At 40.6% G+C, this 18,131-nt stretch overlaps 1 protein-coding gene across 3 annotated transcripts in view; it reads right to left on the bottom strand.

Moving 5' to 3' along the window:
- Positions 1–18,131, bottom strand: part of ZNF410 (zinc finger protein 410) — a 42,407-nt gene that overhangs the window by 4,437 nt on the left and 19,839 nt on the right. Inside the window, exons 4-11 of one of the 3 annotated variants that reach the window (XM_022576585.3) lie at positions 17,158–17,376; positions 15,721–15,912; positions 12,286–12,436; positions 11,643–11,824; positions 6,221–6,310; positions 3,650–3,775; positions 2,750–2,890; positions 1,256–1,383 (exon numbers count right to left, since the gene is read on the bottom strand). In XM_022576585.3, the coding sequence (XP_022432293.1) occupies positions 1,256–1,383; positions 2,750–2,890; positions 3,650–3,775; positions 6,221–6,310; positions 11,643–11,824; positions 12,286–12,436; positions 15,721–15,912; positions 17,158–17,376 (1,229 nt within the window). The remainder of the gene's footprint in view (positions 1–1,255; positions 1,384–2,749; positions 2,891–3,649; positions 3,776–6,220; positions 6,311–11,642; positions 11,825–12,285; positions 12,437–15,720; positions 15,913–17,157; positions 17,377–18,131) is intronic. The other 2 variants (XM_022576586.3, XM_022576587.3) reach the window with 2 other exon arrangements.

The raw sequence follows: 18,131 nt of genomic DNA, 5'->3' as shown, positions 1-18,131 counted from the left end.
AATAACAGAGAAATATTTACAGATGAAATGTCTATGATTTGATTTAAAATACTGCAGTACAAATAAAACACCAACAGCAAACAGTAGGAAGGAAGTGATAAGAACAGTAGAGGGTTAATTGTTGAAGATGGGTGACAAGTACATGGATTCACTATACTATTCTCGTTCTCAGTATTTATACTCTTTGAAAACTTCCATAATAAAACATTTTAAATAGATAAACGAAGAGGGGAACAAATAAAGGAAGACTCCACAGGTGAGACATGTTCCAAAGCAGTTACCAGGAGAAGGTGACTTAGGAAAGAACCAAATACCAAATAGCAAAAACTTTCAATATAACATAAGCAAGCCTGAGACAATGGGTCGCAATGATGAATACAAGGAAAGGTCCTGGAAGAAACATTAGCATGCATGCCCAGAGCCTTCTGATCCTGGATATCCTCAGAAATATTACAGAAAAATTGAGACCATTCAATATAGGAGGCAGAGTCATTTGAATGCTGTAACAGCGGACTGTGGTCTACAGGCTATAATGAAAGGAAAAGTGAAAGATACTATAACACCAAAGCCAGAATATACAGGCTTTGGCAAAAGCTTATGCATATGAAACGAGCTCATGAGGAAGTCATCTACCTCCACGACATAAGGCCAATAAAATATCCTAAGATTCTAGAAGCCCAACTGGTTTTCATTCTGTTTTCCGGGTCAGAGCCAAAAAAACAGAGTAAGGGGTGGCTTAGAATCAATCTAAAAGCCCCCTTTGATTTAGATGATGGTTCTCACTCAACAAGCAAGTGGACACATTCCCATATGCCCAGTTGGTTCAGCCTGGTATCTCCGAGACAACTGGCCCTAGCAAAATGAATGATAATTATTTCTAATGATTTTGTCACTATCTTTTTTGCTCAAGGACTACTTTGTCCCAGGATGTTATTTTCTTTATAAAATAAAAGCAGCATCTTCATCACAAGTGAGGCAAGAACAGGAGGAGCGGATCTCATTAATTAGGGCATATGTATCAAGGAAACTAGAGCTCAGAGTCCCAGCTGTGAATGACCAATCTCCCAATTCAGCAGACCCTAATACTCAGGTTCCTTTCAAACCTGGACTCATGCTTAGCTTAAGGTAAGATATTCTAATCTAAGTCTCCAGGAAAGGGGAATTGGAGAATTTTTTCAGATCCTCTGAAATAGATTCCCAATCATTCTCCACATTAATCTCCACAAAACAAAGTAAGGGCAAGAGACAGTTTTACCTCCTGTGGATTTACGGCAGTTAAGACAGACACCTCATATGACTGCCTCCCTGACTGCATGGTCACCAAATGATGTGTCACATCAGGCACTGAAGACAGAGGACGTGGGGATCCTTCAGCAAGCACCTCTGAAACAGCAGAAAAATGTTTCAATGCAAAGTGAATCCACAGATCTACCTACCTACCTTCATTATCAAGTCTCTCATTAAGAACGCTTAAAACTGTTCCCTGAAAAACTGAATCCCACATTCCTGTGTTTCTTCCAAATTAATTCCTGCCTGATAATCACTATCAGTGAATTTGGAAAGTATTACAAAAGGGGGATGGGAAGAAAAGGCAAGAAATCTTGATATAACAGCTGACCATTTTTCAGTATGCCAATTTAGAGTAATATGGCTTTAGCACTATTAACTGGATTAAAAATTGCTTATGAATCAGGGAACCAGAGCCAACGCTTAAAGCAGTCACCAGTGATGGAAACAGTGCAATACGTGCTAGTCAAGAGCTTAAACCTGGCTCCAAAGTTCCTTCTCACTGTCTCTTCCTCCCTTGAGACTTTCCTCCTTAGTATCATTTATGAAACAGAAGAGGCTTATTGTGGAAGCACACTCTGGGCCTTGTAGGCTCCAGATATAAGTTACACAAACATGGTCTTTATACCCAAAACTGACTGTCTGGGATATGAGTAACGAAAACAAAGGATCTCAGACTTATTAAATGTTCATCAGCAGAATCACCACGAAAATCTTCTGGAAATTGCTTACACATAAACCACTTAGCTCTCAAATAAATTAAGAGTACCTTCTAGGGGCTTTCTAGCTTATATTGCTCTTCCAGGATACCACATAACTTAACGTTTGCTTATACACTATCTTCTACTCACTCAATGTTGTTTCCCATATGTAAGTTTTGACTTCTGAACTAGATTTTAAGGTCCCTATCTTCTACTTTTCTTTCCCATGGTGCCAGGTACACAGTAGGCACTGAATAAATGCATGCTGACCTCACCTGTTAAGTTTTTCAGAGAAGAGGGCCTGGCCTGTGTAACTTGGGTGAAATTTCTATACCAGAGAGGAGCAACTGTTTCCTAGAGAGCCCTTTCTTTTCTCCAGAAGATATGGCTTTTGAAGGTATGGAGAAATTGCTTTAATTCTCCTCTGTAAAACCTGGTTATGTTCTGTTTAAATATTTTATAAGTTAAGTTCTTCCATAACTGCAATAGGAAAGATAGAAACAGTTGGGCTAGGATGCTAGGATTATGGATAATTTTCTTCTTAAAACTTTTTATTCTTTTGTAACATTATCTTTTCAATGAAAAAACTTTTTAAAATATTCACTTATCCACTCCAGAGACAACACAAATGCTACTCAATCATACCATTTCTACTCACAAGAAATGAAATTAATTAAAACCTCCATTTTGGAGAAAACCCCATTCCTTAGTCCCTAGTTGCAGCCCATTTTCCCCAAATAAAGGAGAGTTGAAAGTCTTACCATCATCAACTCCTAGGATAGAATTGGTATTTGGTAGGTTCAAGGACTCTCCACCAAGGCTGGGCTGAGAATTCATAGACACCAGGTTTTTACTGGTTACTGAAGCCTCTTCAAGCAAACTACTGCCCATTAGTGGCTCAGCTGCACAGAGAATAGGATGTGAGAGACATACAGCAGTCAAGGCTGTGCCTGGTCCCCATTTTCCTTCACGAGAAGCTGGCTTTTTTTTCAGAACTAAAAGTTAACCTGTATTTTGGATGCCACCTCCTCTATTTCACTTACTTTTGGGAAGCAAAAATAAACCTAGAAGGGAAGAGTTTGAGCCTCATGGATAAATACCCTTGCTTATGATCAGCATCTGGATAACAAACATATAAAATGGGATGGGTGCATCCTTAGAAAGGAGTATTTAGAATAAAATAATTGATTAAGGAAAGACATGGAAAGGAATAATAATAAAAACGTATTATCAAATTTAAGCTAGGGTAAAAAGGGAGTCATGACTGATAAGTAAGAAAATGCTTAAACTCTTGTCATACAGAAATCTTCATCACAGTGACACTCAAATGATGGTTCATGGATCAGCACCAGTTACCATCAAACTCACTAGAGGAACTTTCAAAATTATAGACTCCAGGATTTTACTACCAAGTAATCTCATTTATCAGGTTGTTTTGTTTTGCTGGGGGGGGGAGGGGTGGACAAGCAATACACAATATATGTTTTAAAAGCTTGCAAACGATTTTACTGTACAGCTACATTTGGAAACCACTAGTCCATCAAATTAGACCAATCTCTCTACCCAAAATAGAATCAGAAAATTTCCACATCAGACAGGCCAGTTATTTGGCTTTTTGAACCCCCAAAATATAGCCCTCCACTATACCCTCTTCTCCTTACCAGTTTGTTCCTGCTCTTGACTCCCAGCTGCTCCCATCTGCAAGTGATGCTTTCTCATGTGCACATTCCTGCTCCCACTCTGAGAGAAGGTCTTCCCACAGACTTGACACTGATGTGGCTTCTCTCCTGAAACACAGACCCGGTTAAGACAGGGGAGCCAAAAAGACAGGGTACATTTCTGACAGCAAGAGAATGGACTCAAGCCCTAGATGGAGAAGCCCAGAGGATGTTAAACTAAACATTAAGAGGCTACTCCTTCTCCCATGCCGCACCTTCCCCCAGCCTCTCAACCTTCAGTACACAGGGGAAGGCTGGAAAGTACACCAGGAGGGCTTAGCACACTCACTGCTCCCAGCCTCCAGTACTCTCCAGACCCACTGTACTGCTGCTTCCACAAAACAACTTCTCTGGTATAAGATCATGGTAGACACAGAATATTTACTTCCCTTTTCAGATACAGTCTTCCATGGACCTCAAGGACATGCACTACCCTCAAGGATTCCAACCCTGGATTCATAATATACCTTTATCCCGTTTCCTGCCACAACTCCCAGTCTTCAATGTTCACACTGGTGGTTCTTCTACACAATGATCTGAACTATCCCTTAGGTCCTCGAGTCTGAAACCCTCAACTTCTATCCCACCTACCCAGACAACCACACTTAGAGCGGGGTCAAAAACTTATGCCAAAGAACAAAAACAAAAAAAACCCTTATGCCTACAGGGGACTAGTAGATAGCAAAACTAAGTGAAATGACCAGAAAATTTCCAGAAGAGGCAGAATATAGAGAGACAGAAAGCTGGTCAATGACTGCCTGGATCTGGGGGTGGGAGCAGGAACTGACAGCAAAGGGGCACAAAGGAACTTTTGGTATGATGCAAGTGTTCTAAAACTGGATTGTGGTGGTGATTGTACAATCCTATATATTTTCTAAAAATCACTGATGTGTATACTTACAATGGGTGAACTTTAAGGTATGTGCATTAATAGGTCCAAAAGCTGTTAAAAAATAACTATAATGGATTGAAATACAGTGAATATGTAGAAACACATGAATTCAAGATAATACTAATGAGAGAGAGAGAGAGAGAAAAAAAGCAGTGAAAATGACACTACTAGAAGTAACCAAAGTACCAATTTCTTATTCTGAAAACTCACAGTTAAAAGAATTACACATTTATCCTGCCTTTTGTGTACAAATTACCAAATAGCCCTAGTTGATAGAGACCCATTATACAGAAGAATTCTGGCTAACAAATGTGAATGAATAATAGAATTAGAAAAATAACATTTTACAACCCTGCTGAAATAATGAATTCAGGCATCATTCAGAGATGAAACCATATGGCTGCTAGGGAACATTACAATGTGGGGATCAGGGTGTTACCACCTGAACCAACTGATCAATTTTGACAACTAGGCTCTGTATGCCTCCTGATGTGATGCAAAATGAAACACGACCACCTATAACATAACCTTGCCAAAATCTTTGAACCTTTGAAGCTTTTAGGAAATATAGGGGAACAAGTTAAATGACAGAAAAGGAGGCAAACCAACAAATTCAGAACGTGGGATTAGCTACAGGACCAACTGACTCTGTTGTGCAATAAGTCTATAGCATGAAAAACAAAAAGTACAGATAGATCTAGATTCAAGAAGACTTACTAACCAAGTGCAACGAGTGGACCTTGTTGGATCCTGATTTAAACAAAGGCACTTTAAAAGACATTTTTGAGACAATTGGAAAAAAATTAAACATGGAGTGAATCTCAGATAAAACCAAGGAGTTATTGTTAATTTTGATAGATATGATAACAGCATTACTGTTATGTAAAAAAGTATTTTTCTCTACTTTTATGTATGTTTGACAAAATTTTACATAATAAAGAACAGTAAAATGAAAACACTCTACAAGCCAAGCAAAACACATCTGGAAGTCCACATCTAACCCATAGGCTATCAGTTTGCTATCTCTGCTTAGAAGCTGTCATCATATTAAAAAACTGCTCTACCCCTAGGATCTCAGCTCTGAAATTCACATCCCTGACTGATTATACCTCTCCAACTCCCTTGCTCCCACTGAACGGTTTTGCTGTCTTCATTATAAATAACTTCTAGTTCCTTCTCCCCACTCCTCCCATTCTGGCTTCCCTTTGCTCCCCATGGCTAGCCATTTGAACAATTACCAGATTCCATTTTAGAATCTCTCTCCACTTCAAGTTCACTTCTGCCTGCTCTGAATAACTCCATGGACCATATCTGATGTAACTTATAAAGTACCCAGTGTAGTGCCAAATAAATTCGTTGATTCCCTCAGAAAAAGGTCTCAATTAGAAAGCAGTTCAATGGCTCAGCTGAAAATAATAATAATTAGATATTTTCTCCTTGATTATATGACCCTTTGAATGCAAGCATCAAGGGCCTTGATTTCTGATTCTGTCAGGATAGGGAGGAAACTTTATGGTGAACAGTTTGTTTCTCTTTAGATCTCTTTATACCACTACCCTAACCTTTTACCCTTTTGGCTCTCCATCTTCCCTGAAATCTATGAATGGCACAGGTTCTAGTACCTGAATGAACGACCAAATGTTTTCGAAGACTAGAATACTCAGCAAAGGAACGGCCACATCCTTGGGCTTCACAAAGGAAAGGCTTCTCTCCTAGAGACAGAAAATAAGATAAAGACTCAGTCTTCTGATGAACTATTATTCTCTTTTCCCATCAATCTTTTCCTGTTTCCAACAACTTACTCTGATTTCCTGAATTCACGCTATATAATTTCAACCGGACTATCCAGCAGGTGTCACCTCTCAGTCACAGCCCTGCAGACAGCCCTGCCCTTTTCTTTACAGTAGCTGCCTCTGAGCATACTTCCTTCTCCCTCCTCAGGGGCTGAGCCCCAGCTGCACTGAGCTACCTTCTTTGGTGATCCCATCCCTTCTGAGGATATCAGGAAAACAGTGTATACACTCTCAGGATTTTTACCTTACATCAATTCTCTTTAAGATTGAGTTTCTAGATCCATTTAAGAGTACAGATTTTTAAAGGTTATAAAATAGGGGGCTTCCCTGGTGGCACAGTGGTTGGGAGTCCACCTGCCAGTGCAGGGGAGACGGGTTCGTGCCCCGGTCTGGGAGGATCCCACATGCCGCGGAGCGGCTGGGCCCATGAGCTGTGGCCACTGGGCCTGCGCGTCCGGAGCCTGTGCTCCGCGACAGGAGAGGCCACAACAGTGAGAGGCCCGCATACCACACACACACACAAAAAAAGGTTATAAAATAGGTATTACATAATCCCATCTTATAAAAGCAAACAAATAAAAACAGCTATTTAGTGAAAGGTACACAGAAAAATCTCACAATGTGTTAACAGTAGTTATAACCTGATAGCGGTATTATGATTTTTCTTCTTGTGCTTTTCCATAATTTTCATTTTCTACAGCATTACTTTGTTATTTTAAAAATCAAAGATGAATGGTGAAAACTGAATGAGGTCTGTAGACTGACAGTACTGTTGACTTTCTGGTTTTGATACTGTACTATGGCTACATAAGATGTCACTTCTGAGTGGAAGCTGGGTGAAGCACATACAGAACTCTTTGTACTCTTTTTGTGACTTCTCATGAGTCTATAATTGTTTCAAAATAAAAAGTGAAAAAAATCAGAGATGCAGTCCGTATCTCCCAAGGGTCACAACCTAGTGAGAGATAAACATATTCATAAATGACTTTAATTCTGGTATAAAAAAGTGCTATATGCAATTATAAAGGGGAGGAATTCTTACTGTGGTAACTTTTTTTTTTTTTTGCGGTACGCGGGCCTCTCACTGTTGTGGCCTCTCCCGTTGCGGAGCACAGGCTTCGGATGTGCAGGCTCAGCGGCCATGGCTTACGGGCCCAGTATGTGGGATCTTCCCGGACCGGGGCACGAACCTGTGTCCCCTGCATCAGCAGGTGGACTCTCAACCACTGCACCACCAGGGAAGCCCGGTAACTTCTCTTTTTAAAGAAGCTGAATTTAAGCTGCTCTTTAAAGATGACAAGGATGAAAGGAAATTTCAGGCATAAGGACTAGTATGAGCACAGCCTTGAAACTGAGAGCGCCCAAGGCAAGTTCAGAAAACGACAAGTGTGAAACAAGTATATATATTGGTCTTTGCCCCAGTTTCCTGACACACAGCTTTAAAACCCTTGTACACAGGGGTGCTAGAATTTTTTGTTCTAACATTTAATCTTGGATCCTAGCTCCTGATGCAGAGCTCCTGAACCCCCTGTAATTTTTTAAGTGATATGAGCACTAGGATAATCTGTTGTTCTAATATTTGGTCTTTGACAGTGATTCCTGACACAGAATTCCTAACCCCTTAGAATTTACTGGGTGACAGCAGTGTCTCTTCTAATGAGGTGACTCTTGGTGGGCTCCTGGACGGGGGCGAGTTACCAGAAAGACCAAGCCATGATTAGAAGCTTGAGATTTTCAGCCCTACCCCCATTTTCCAGAGAGGAGAGAGGGCCTGGAAATGGATTAATCATCAATCATGCCTACGTGATGAAACCTCCATAAAAATTCCAAAAGTACAGGGTTCAGAGAGCCTCTGGGCTGGTGAACATGTCTATGTGCCAAGAGAGTGGTACACCCCAACTCCACAGGGACAGAAGCTCCCGTGCTTGGGACTATTCCAGACTTCACCCTGTGTATCTCTTTGTCTGGCTGCTCACCTGTATCCTTTATCATATCCTTTATTACATAATAAACTGGTAGACATGTTTCCCTGAGTTCTGTGAGCTGTTCTGGCAAATAATTGAATCCGGGACGGGGGGTGGGGTGGGGTGGGGGGTCATGGGAACTCCAATTGGTAGCCAAGTCAGACAAAGGTTGTGAGTAACCTGGGGACTTGCTACTTGCAATAGACATCTGAAGTAGGTGGCAGTCTTGTGGGGCTGAGCCCTTAACCTGTGGGATCTGACGCTGTTTCCAGATAGTGTCAGAATTCAGTTAAATTATAGACACCCACCTGGTGTCACTGAGACTTGCTTGGTGTAGGAAAACACGTTTGGTGTCAGAACTGTTATGAGTGTGACAGTGTGAGAGAGTAAAGGAGAAAAAGAGAAACTCAGCAAGTAAGGCTGGCATGGTGAAAATACAGGAGCTGGGCCTTGAAGGAGGGAGGAGCACAGCTCTAGATTATACTGTTCTTTCAGACTGTACCACACGGTTTAATGTTTGTGATTTTCCAGTGGTCTGTAACTTTTTGGAAAGCATATCTGTATACTCACACTAACCCCAGAATGCCAGGCACTCCAAAAGTCGCCGAATGAATGAACAATATATTCATACATATGATAGAATAAACACCAGGAAAACAGAAAACTGCAGTTAATAAATAAGGTTAAATGTTTAACAAGATGAACTCAAGAACCTCAGAAAAAGACTTCAAAAAAGATTCATCAGAATCTAGTGGCAGGAATCTCAACAAGCTGCCTTAAGTTAGATGGCCTTCCTATTTGGAAACTGAGACGATGGTGATTTTGCTGCGATAAAGAGGAGGAGGAGGTTCAAGAGGCAATGCTGCATAATGGTTGAGCGTGAGCCAGTTAGCCCTGAGTTCAAATTTTGGCACTACCACTTACCAGTATGGGGAAGATATTTAAAACCTTTGAGAATCAGTTTTTTATCTATAAAATTAACATAATACAACCTCAAAAGATTATTTTGAGAATTAGATGAAATGATACAAGTTAAATATATTTAAGCATAGTGCCTGGCACATAGTAAGCCACTAAAATTGGCAGCTTTAATTACTACCGTTACTACTAATAAAGATCTGAGGTCAATTCTGACATCTGAGATAAAATGAGTTGTCAGCACTTGAAAATAAAATCCTTGCAAGAGCTTTGGAGTCAGATCAGAATTCAAATGCCAGTTCTACCATTTCTTAGCTGCATAATGTTGGGCAATTTACTTAACCCTAACCTTCTTTTTCTCCATCAATAAACTCAGTTATCTAAAGCATAAAGGTACCTTGAAGATTAAATGAGATAATGTATATGTGCTTGGTACATATTAAATTGCCTTAATAAATGCTAACTTTTTATTATTATTATTTTTAATTTATTTATTTTTGGCTGCATTGGGTCTTTGTTGCTGCACGCAGGCTTTCTCTAGTTGCGGCGAGTGGGGGCTACTCTTCATTGTGGTGCGTGGGCTTCTCATTGTGGTGGCTTCTCTTGTTCTGGAGCACGGGCTCTAGGTGTGTGGGCTTCAGTAGTTGTGGCTCACGGGCTCTAGAGCGCAGGCTCAGTAGTTGTGGTGCACGGGCTTAGTTGCTCTGCGGCACGTGGGATCCTCCCAGACCAGGGCTCGAACCCGTGTCCCCTGCATTGGCAGGTGGATTCTCAGCCACTGCACTACCAGGGAAGTCCTAACTTTTATTATTATATTAATTATTGAGATTCAGATCTGTGAGACATCCAGGAAGAAATGATTAAATTGAAGCCTGAGACTGCAATGAGACAGCACATTGAGTAAAATGGGAGAAACCCAAAATTCTGAAATTGGTCAACAATTAGATTAACAAGGCACAGCTAGCAAGAGTCAGAATGAAGAGAGAAAATCAGGTCACACTCTGAATAAAAGAAAGCATTTTAAAATATGTTCACTTTTACCAAATGCTACAAAGATGACAAGTGGCACAAGGATGAAGAGGTTACTGAATTTAATAAGGCACAGTGAATTCTACTACTTTCCTTAACTATTCAGCTAGATGTTTTTCCTGTTCTTTTATTCAAACTGCTTTCTTGGAGCAAGAATACTCTTTCAAGAAAGAACTGAGGGGCTTCCCTGGTGGCACAGTGGTTGAGAATCCTGCCAAGGCAGGGGACACAGGTTCGAGCCCTGGTCTGGGAAGATCCCACATGCTGAGGAGCAACTGAGCCCGCATGCCACAGCTACTGAGCCTGTGTGCTGCAACTACTGAAGCCCACGCACCTAGAGCCCATGCTCTGTAACAAGAGAAGCCACCGCAATGAGAAGCCCGCACACCGCAACTAAGAGTAGCCCCCGCTCGCCACAACTAAAGAAAGCCCACGTGCAGCAACAAAGACCCAACCCAGCCAAAACTTAAATAAATAAATAGAAAGAAAGAAAGAGCTGACAACAGAGCTATTCTGCCCTAAAATATATCCAGTGGTAATGTCAATCTAGAGGGAATCATAGGAACATGTGCAGAACAAAGGTGGCTTCAGCTTGGGTTTCACTTTTTAAGTGTCATTTATTTGTACCTGCTATCATTTTAGCATGCAAGAATAAACAAGGAAGAGAAGGAGAAAGTGGGAAGAATAGTTACACATCCTACGGTAGTAGTCTGGGTTCAATGATTAAGCTCTGGCAAGAGACTTAGCACAACTGGGCCAAGTGGCTTGGAAAGTCACCCTTAAGCTTTTAGATTAAGAAATCAGGATATCTTTCTTTTGCTCCGTTGATATTAACATGCTATTTGACTCAGGACAAGTCACTTCTCCATTCTGTTTCTCAGGCTGTGAGGCTCTAACAACAAAGTAAACTCAAAGTCAGGGATTAAGCTTAGCTTTTGTATTTCCCCTCACCTTACCCCCCCATTTAGTGCCTAGACCAGAATCTGTGTGGTTTGTGTAACTCAATAAATGTTAATGACCAAAACTACAACTGTGTTAAGTTTGAAGATATTTAGAAAGGCTCATTTCTGTCCATATATGATCATATCATTGTTATCAGTGATGGTCTTATATCCCTTCCTACTTAAGGCTACCAGAGACAGAAATCAAACTGTCCATTCTCACACAGAGGTGACAATAAATGTTACTGAAAGAACTGAAAAGTGCCATGAGGCATTTGAAAAAAAGAAATTTCATCCTCAGAGTTCTAGCAACAACCCCAACCTTTGTCTCCTAAAGACAGCCAGCAGGCCCTGAGCCAAGCAGTAGACGGCCTGCGGGAATGCTGGGGTGGCACACACCTGTGTGGATGCGCAGGTGGTTCTTCAGGTTTCCAGCTGTAGTGAACTGCTTACCACAGTTAGACTCGGGGCACATAAAGGGCTTCTCCCCATTGTGGGTCCTCATGTGCACCTTCAGCCTCTGCAGTACATAGAAGCTTTTCCCACAACCTGCTGCAGGGCAGATAAAGGAGCGGTCGTTTCTGGCGGGAAAAAAAAAAAATCACATACGCAACAATGCCTGAAAATGCTCTTTGCTAGAGAGGACAAGTCAAAGCTCCTACTGACTCTCAAGGCAGACAGTAAATCCCAAATCTAGATGTATCAGAATCACCTGAACTACAGATGCCCTACTTCTTGAAATACTGATTTCACAGGTTTAGAGTGGGGCTTAAGCTTATATATAATTTTTAAGTTCTCCAAGACATTATGTTTTATGATGAGATTTGAGAACTCTTGCTCTAAGGTATTTAGGTGCCAAATGTTTGAACAAGGTAAATGAGACAATGCAAATGTTTCTATTAAAGAACAAAAGACATCTTAACCACAAGTGAGCTGGAGCCCCTGCTTTCCTTTAATCTGTCAAGTGGGGGGACTTCTGTCAAGTTCCTTCAGAAGCATCAACTTTCTTAAGCTCCAAGTACGGAATCTCAGGTTTGCTCACCGATGAGTTTTGAGGTGGTACTTAAAGTGAGCTGGCCACACAAATGTCCGGTCACAGCCTTCAACTGTACACTTGAGCTTCTTCTCCATTTGAGGAAGGGGCCCAGAATCTTTCGGTTGCCCATCACCAGAACCAAGGTGGACATTTTCTCCTGTAACAGAGTCACATATTTATAATCTAGGGAAGGATTCCACTCAGATACTTTGGTTCAAACAATAAAGCCACTCCTAGTGATCATTAATCACATATCGATCTTCATCTTCCCCAGCTTGCTTTGCATTCATTTAACAGAAGTGAGAGGGCTCTATATCCCCATCCCCTTACTTAATCCACAGAACTACAAAAAGCCACAAGACTAGGCCTCTTTGGCAAATGTAAGAAATATCCAAAATGGTTTCATATCAAAAAGCAGAGTTCAACCTATTTTGCATTACAGATTGGTAAGGAAGCAGGTATGTCAACACCAGAAGTGGGGTCCTACAGAAGATGACTTAAAGCTCTAGGTAATAAAAACTTGTATTTTAAGGAGAAGCCGCCAGTCTGGCTTAGCTGTGAACTTACAGTAGTAATTTCTTTTGTAGATGGCCATTCTTAGATTTCTATCTTCTGAAGTCAATTTGGCTGTTTCTATCATTGTAGAGAATAAGAATCACCTTCTAATTTCCTGTACCACCCCTCCTTAGTTACAAAATATCTAAGAATGCAAAAACTCAGCTCATTTTCAAATTTCTTACCACATTTTTAAAAGTTAGAGATAATACTGCTCAAGTTTTTTGTTCAATAGAATAAAAGGAGGGGAGGAGAGGAGCATATGGTGCAGTGACTTTCTTAAATTTAAACGAAATCAGTTAACTAAATCTTTAAATAAATTCCAGATTAGCAGGTGGTGCACCCTTTCCTTCGTTTTCTTCAATTCATAGTTGGACATCAATGGAGAAAAACATTCACAACCACTTAATTCTGTTATAAACATATGGAGTTTATCTTTCCACTACATATACATTAGGAATAAGATTCATATTTCCAAATTTCCCTCTCAAGAGCCAAGAGTAGGATAATATGTTATACATATCACACTCCCGGGAATCTGACAGTTGATCAAAGGCAGTTTCTGTCCCATCTATTAACCTTACTTTCTTCCTGCCCTACATTCTCCTTGCTGTACTTCACCAAATGCTAATCATAAAACTAATTGCTCCAAGGTCAGAGTGGAACCTAAGATGCCTTTTGCTAGTTAATATTAATTAACTTGTTCTTTTTAAATATTGTCCCACATAGTTTTTTTGTTTGTTTAACTGAAATATGGGTAAATTTTAAACAGCACAGAAGTGCATATACTGTAAGGAAAATTTCCCACTAACTCAAGAGCTCCAGCTAATTAATCTCTAATGAAAGGTCTGTAGAAACCCATGCTAATCCAGAGATTTAAACCAGTGACAGGACTTCCCTGGTGGCGCAGTGGTTAAGAATACGCCTGCCAGTGTGGGGGACACGGGTTTGAGCCCTGGTCTGGGAAGATCCCACATGCCACAGAACAACTAAGCCCGTGTGCCACAACTACTGAGCCTGCGCTCTAGGACCCGCATGCCGCAACTACTGAGCCCATGTGCTGCAACTACTGAAGCCCGTGCGCCTAGAGCCCATGCTCTGCAACAAGAGAAGCCACCGTAATAAGAAGCCCGCGCACCGCAACGAAGAGTAGCCCCCGCTCGCCGCAACTAGAGAAAGCATGCGCACAGCAACCAAGACCCAATGCAGGCAAAAAATTAATTTAAAAAAAAAAAAGTATAAACTGGTGACAGTTGGGGCTTCATGCATTCAATTTTGTAGATATCAATACAACGAGAACATTGATATAATCATATAACGGGGAAAAAATCCTTCAGAAAAGAGTGAGCTGTCTTGTATTTTGAATCATTATAAAATTTCTCAAAGTGCTCCCTAAATTACTTTGTTTTTGAAAACAAAGCACTGTTTGCAGAAGACAGATTAGCTTAAAATGACCTCAGCCAATGATAGTTTTGGATATTTAGAGGTCATCTGATGAAATGGTTTCCCCCTCCCTCACCCCCCAAGAAAAGAGAGAGAGCAAGAGAGACAAAGAAACTCAACACCTTATATGGTACATGTTGAATAACACTGTAAACACGTTAAAGATCCTACAGTTATGTGGGCAAGGTCTTTGCATTTGGGATATAATTTCCAGAGAAAGTAGTACTGTATAGAGCAGGTCAGTAAACTTTGCCTGTAAAGGGCCAAACAGCAGATATTTTTGGCTTTGAGGGCCATGTGGTCTCTGTCACAACTACTCAACTTTGCCACAGTATCAGCCATAGACAATTAGTAATTAAAGGACATGCCTGTGTTCCAATATAACTTTATTTACAAAACAGGTGGTTATTTGGCCCTTTGCTGACTCCTGATATACAGCATCACACACAAAATTAAAATATTTCTGTATTTCAACTTAGATGGAAGTGACAGTATGTCTGTGGTAATGACAGTATGTACCTTATCTCAATAATTTTTTGTATTACCTTAATTGTCACAGGTTAATGAGAAAATACAGAGACAGACCTAAAACAAAAAATATTATGGCATGCTACACAAGCAAAGGTCTTGCAGTGGTTTAGGAGTGGTGTGAATAGAGCGATGGTCCCCAAGCTTTAACATGCATCATAACCACAATGAGGGCTTACTAAAAACTTCCAAGTTTCTGATTCAGTAAGATGAGACCTGATAATTTGCATTTCTAAATTACTGGTGATGCTGATGATCCAGGGACCACACTTTGAAAATTACTGGATAGAAAAAAAGTGGCACAGAGTAAATAGTACAGGCATGCTGAACTCAAAAGAAACCACACTATACCCTACTTGGATATTTAGGTCTTCTGGTGAATTGGTTCCACCCTCCCTGCCCTGCCCTGCCCACCCCCAACCCCCCAAAAAGCAGCACTATGGTAGCTGCTAATTGCTAACTCGCCATGAGCAGCAATTTAGTCTCAGCAAAACATTATCATCTGCCACACTGCCTTAAAATTAATTTTATTTTTATTGGTTTTATAGTTTTATTTCTATTAATTGATAAAACTGTCTTAATTTCATAATGGTGTAAAAGCTCTAAGTATAAGGACCATCACAATAAAAACAATTCAAGATAACACCAAGATGTGCGAAAAATTTTTTTCCTTTAAAAGGGGTTCAGTGTACTATTTAAAGCTGACAATTGAGAATGCTAGTTTAGTTGATTCTGCACATGAATCTGGCATGGCTGAGTTATTTTTCAGAAAATAAGAAAAACAATTTACATATTTCTAGCCTTCTGCTCTTACCAATAAAATAATCTGGATTATATGCAACTCAAAATATAGCCACTGTATTACCAAAATCTCTGCACAGAATACTGGAAAGGAAAACACCACAGGGGTCTCACCATTGCTGCTGGTTTTCGCATTCTTTGCCAGTTGTGCACGAGTAGCAGCAATCAAACTGTCGTGGGCCAACTCCTGAACCCGGAGGAACCATGGAATGCTACTGTCTGTGCTCTCACTGGAGAGGAAATCATTCCCTGAATCCTCTGCCTCATCTTGTACAAATACTAAGTGTTCGGCTGAAGAGCCCAGACCTGGAAGAAACAAAGAGGATATATGAAAGTTAGCCATCAAGTAATCCTTTGATTGGCCCTGGCTCAGAAACTCTGTGTCCTGATCAGCTATTCCAGACTTCCACCTCTCACCTCAAGCTTCTGTTCTCATACAAGATTAGGTTATCACCTTTCCACTCCCAGCTGACAGGCTGGTCTTTATCTTACCTACTCCTGTTTCAGAGGCAAAACGGTCTTTCCTAGCAACCAGGCTAACCCTCACCTCTAGGATCCCAATCCTATCTTTTAGTTTTCTCCTCTCCCAACTTCAACCCATTCCTCCTTAGTGGCCACCTTACAGCTTCCCTTACAGCCTTTCAATCTGTCCAAGCTCAAGTCTCTCCCATCTTTTTTTTTTAAAGAATAGAAAATCCCAAGTATGTCTCTAAATATCACCTTCTCACCTGCTCCTTCAAAGTCATGTTTCTTGAAGTTTCTTAACTTCTAACTTGTGTATCTACTTTCTCACCTGCTGTCCATTCCCTATCTCTTTAACCCTAAGCTCCACCTCTACTACCTCAATAACAATTGCTCTTGCTAAGTTTGCCGGACATACACTTGCCAGTCCTCATCTCACTGGCCCAGTATGTGGTATTTGGCATGATTCTGTACCTTTTCTTCTTTAAAACGTTTCCTTCCTTGGCTCCCCCCACATCATTCTCATTTTGTTTTCTTGAGGTCCCTCTCTCTAGAAGCTGCTTCCCATTCTTCTGTTACCCTCTTAAAATTTTTTTTCAGGGTCCCAGATTTGCCTTCTTTTCTGTTTATGCTCCAGACTACTCCTGAATCAAAGAATCCATGCTCATTGTTTCATACACTTCCTGAATGCTGATAAGCACTAAAACTACTTATTTCACAACAGACCTCTCTAGAACTCTGGATTCCTGTTTCTAACTCTCTAAAGGACACCTCCTCCTAAATGTCCCTGTGAAATCTCAATATCAACAGGCACAAATTGGAACTAATCATTCTCCCGCAGCCCTATTCTTCCTGTGTGCACTATCTTGGTGAATGACACCACTTAATTTCCCAAACAAAAAATTTCTGAGTCACCTTAGAGTCTGCCTTCTCCCTCTACATACCCAATTGATCACCAAACGACACCAATTCTCCAAAATAATTAAAGAATAGTTTCTTTCCACTTTAAATATGACTAAGTTAACTATTCCCTGCTCCCCAGTATTTTTTCTTAAGCATGAGCAGAAGTCAGAAAAGGGTAAAGAATACCTGCTCTTGTTAGGTTAAGAAGAATGAAAGAAGTGCTATCACTTGGCTGTAGATCTTGCAACAAGCTAGGAGACTCTGGAGTGGACAAAAACTCTGGAGACTTCTGTACGGTCTGAGCCCTCGTCTCTTCTCCGTCTGGACCCACATTCACCTGAAGGCTTCTCAACACAGCCGAGGAAGGAACCTCCTTGGAGGAGTTAGTATGATTTGGAGTATCATCTAGTAAAGGGAAAATACCACAGCTTTATGTAGCACCTATCTCCAAGGGGTTCACCATTTTGATATATGGTACCTAACACCCTTGTAACATTCCTTAGTGGTACCTAACACCCTTGCAACATCCCTTAGTATCTAACACCCTTACAGGAGCAGACAGCATTTTCATTTTATAAATACAAAATCTGCCTCAGAAAAGAAGAGAGAGTGAAAGACAGCTAAAGGGTGTCAACCAAAATGTGAGGGGCAGACTCCTCTGACGGTCGGTGGTAACTAATACGAACCATCCACATTTGGACATTATAGACCTTTGTCCTTTTGAGGCCCCAAATCAGTATATTTCCCTTGAAAAATATAGTTACACAATGAATACAAACTCAAGAACAGGATCTCAATTTTAAACTATTTTTCTTGGGAAAAGAAACCTCTCTCTAATTTTTATAACATGTATGTGACAGTTCAGGTGAGTCATTAGGGGAAAAATCACAGCCTGGGATATAACTGAAATTGTATAGAATCATGAGTATGTTTCATTATGGTTCTGGGTTTATACCAGATGTAAAGAAATAATTCAGAAGACTTGCTTCTAGAACTTTATTCTAAGGGAGGGGATGAATTTCCAAAGGTTTTAGTTGCAATATAATGAAGAACTGCCAAAAGTGCTAAAGCATCCGATGTTTTCAGGGGTTTCATTCATCTTTATAGAAGGCAGGTTACATTATTTTCTTCTTTCAAGGAGATAACAGGTAAGGTTATAG

Source organism: Delphinapterus leucas, chromosome 2 (assembly GCF_059928025.1).
Source record: "Delphinapterus leucas isolate spDelLeu-1000000601 "Yukka" chromosome 2, BTC_Dleu_Yukka2, whole genome shotgun sequence".
Classification (NCBI taxonomy): Eukaryota; Metazoa; Chordata; class Mammalia; order Artiodactyla; family Monodontidae; genus Delphinapterus; species Delphinapterus leucas.
Note: the sequence above shows the minus strand (reverse complement) of the source record. Positions and strands in the feature narration are given on the sequence as shown.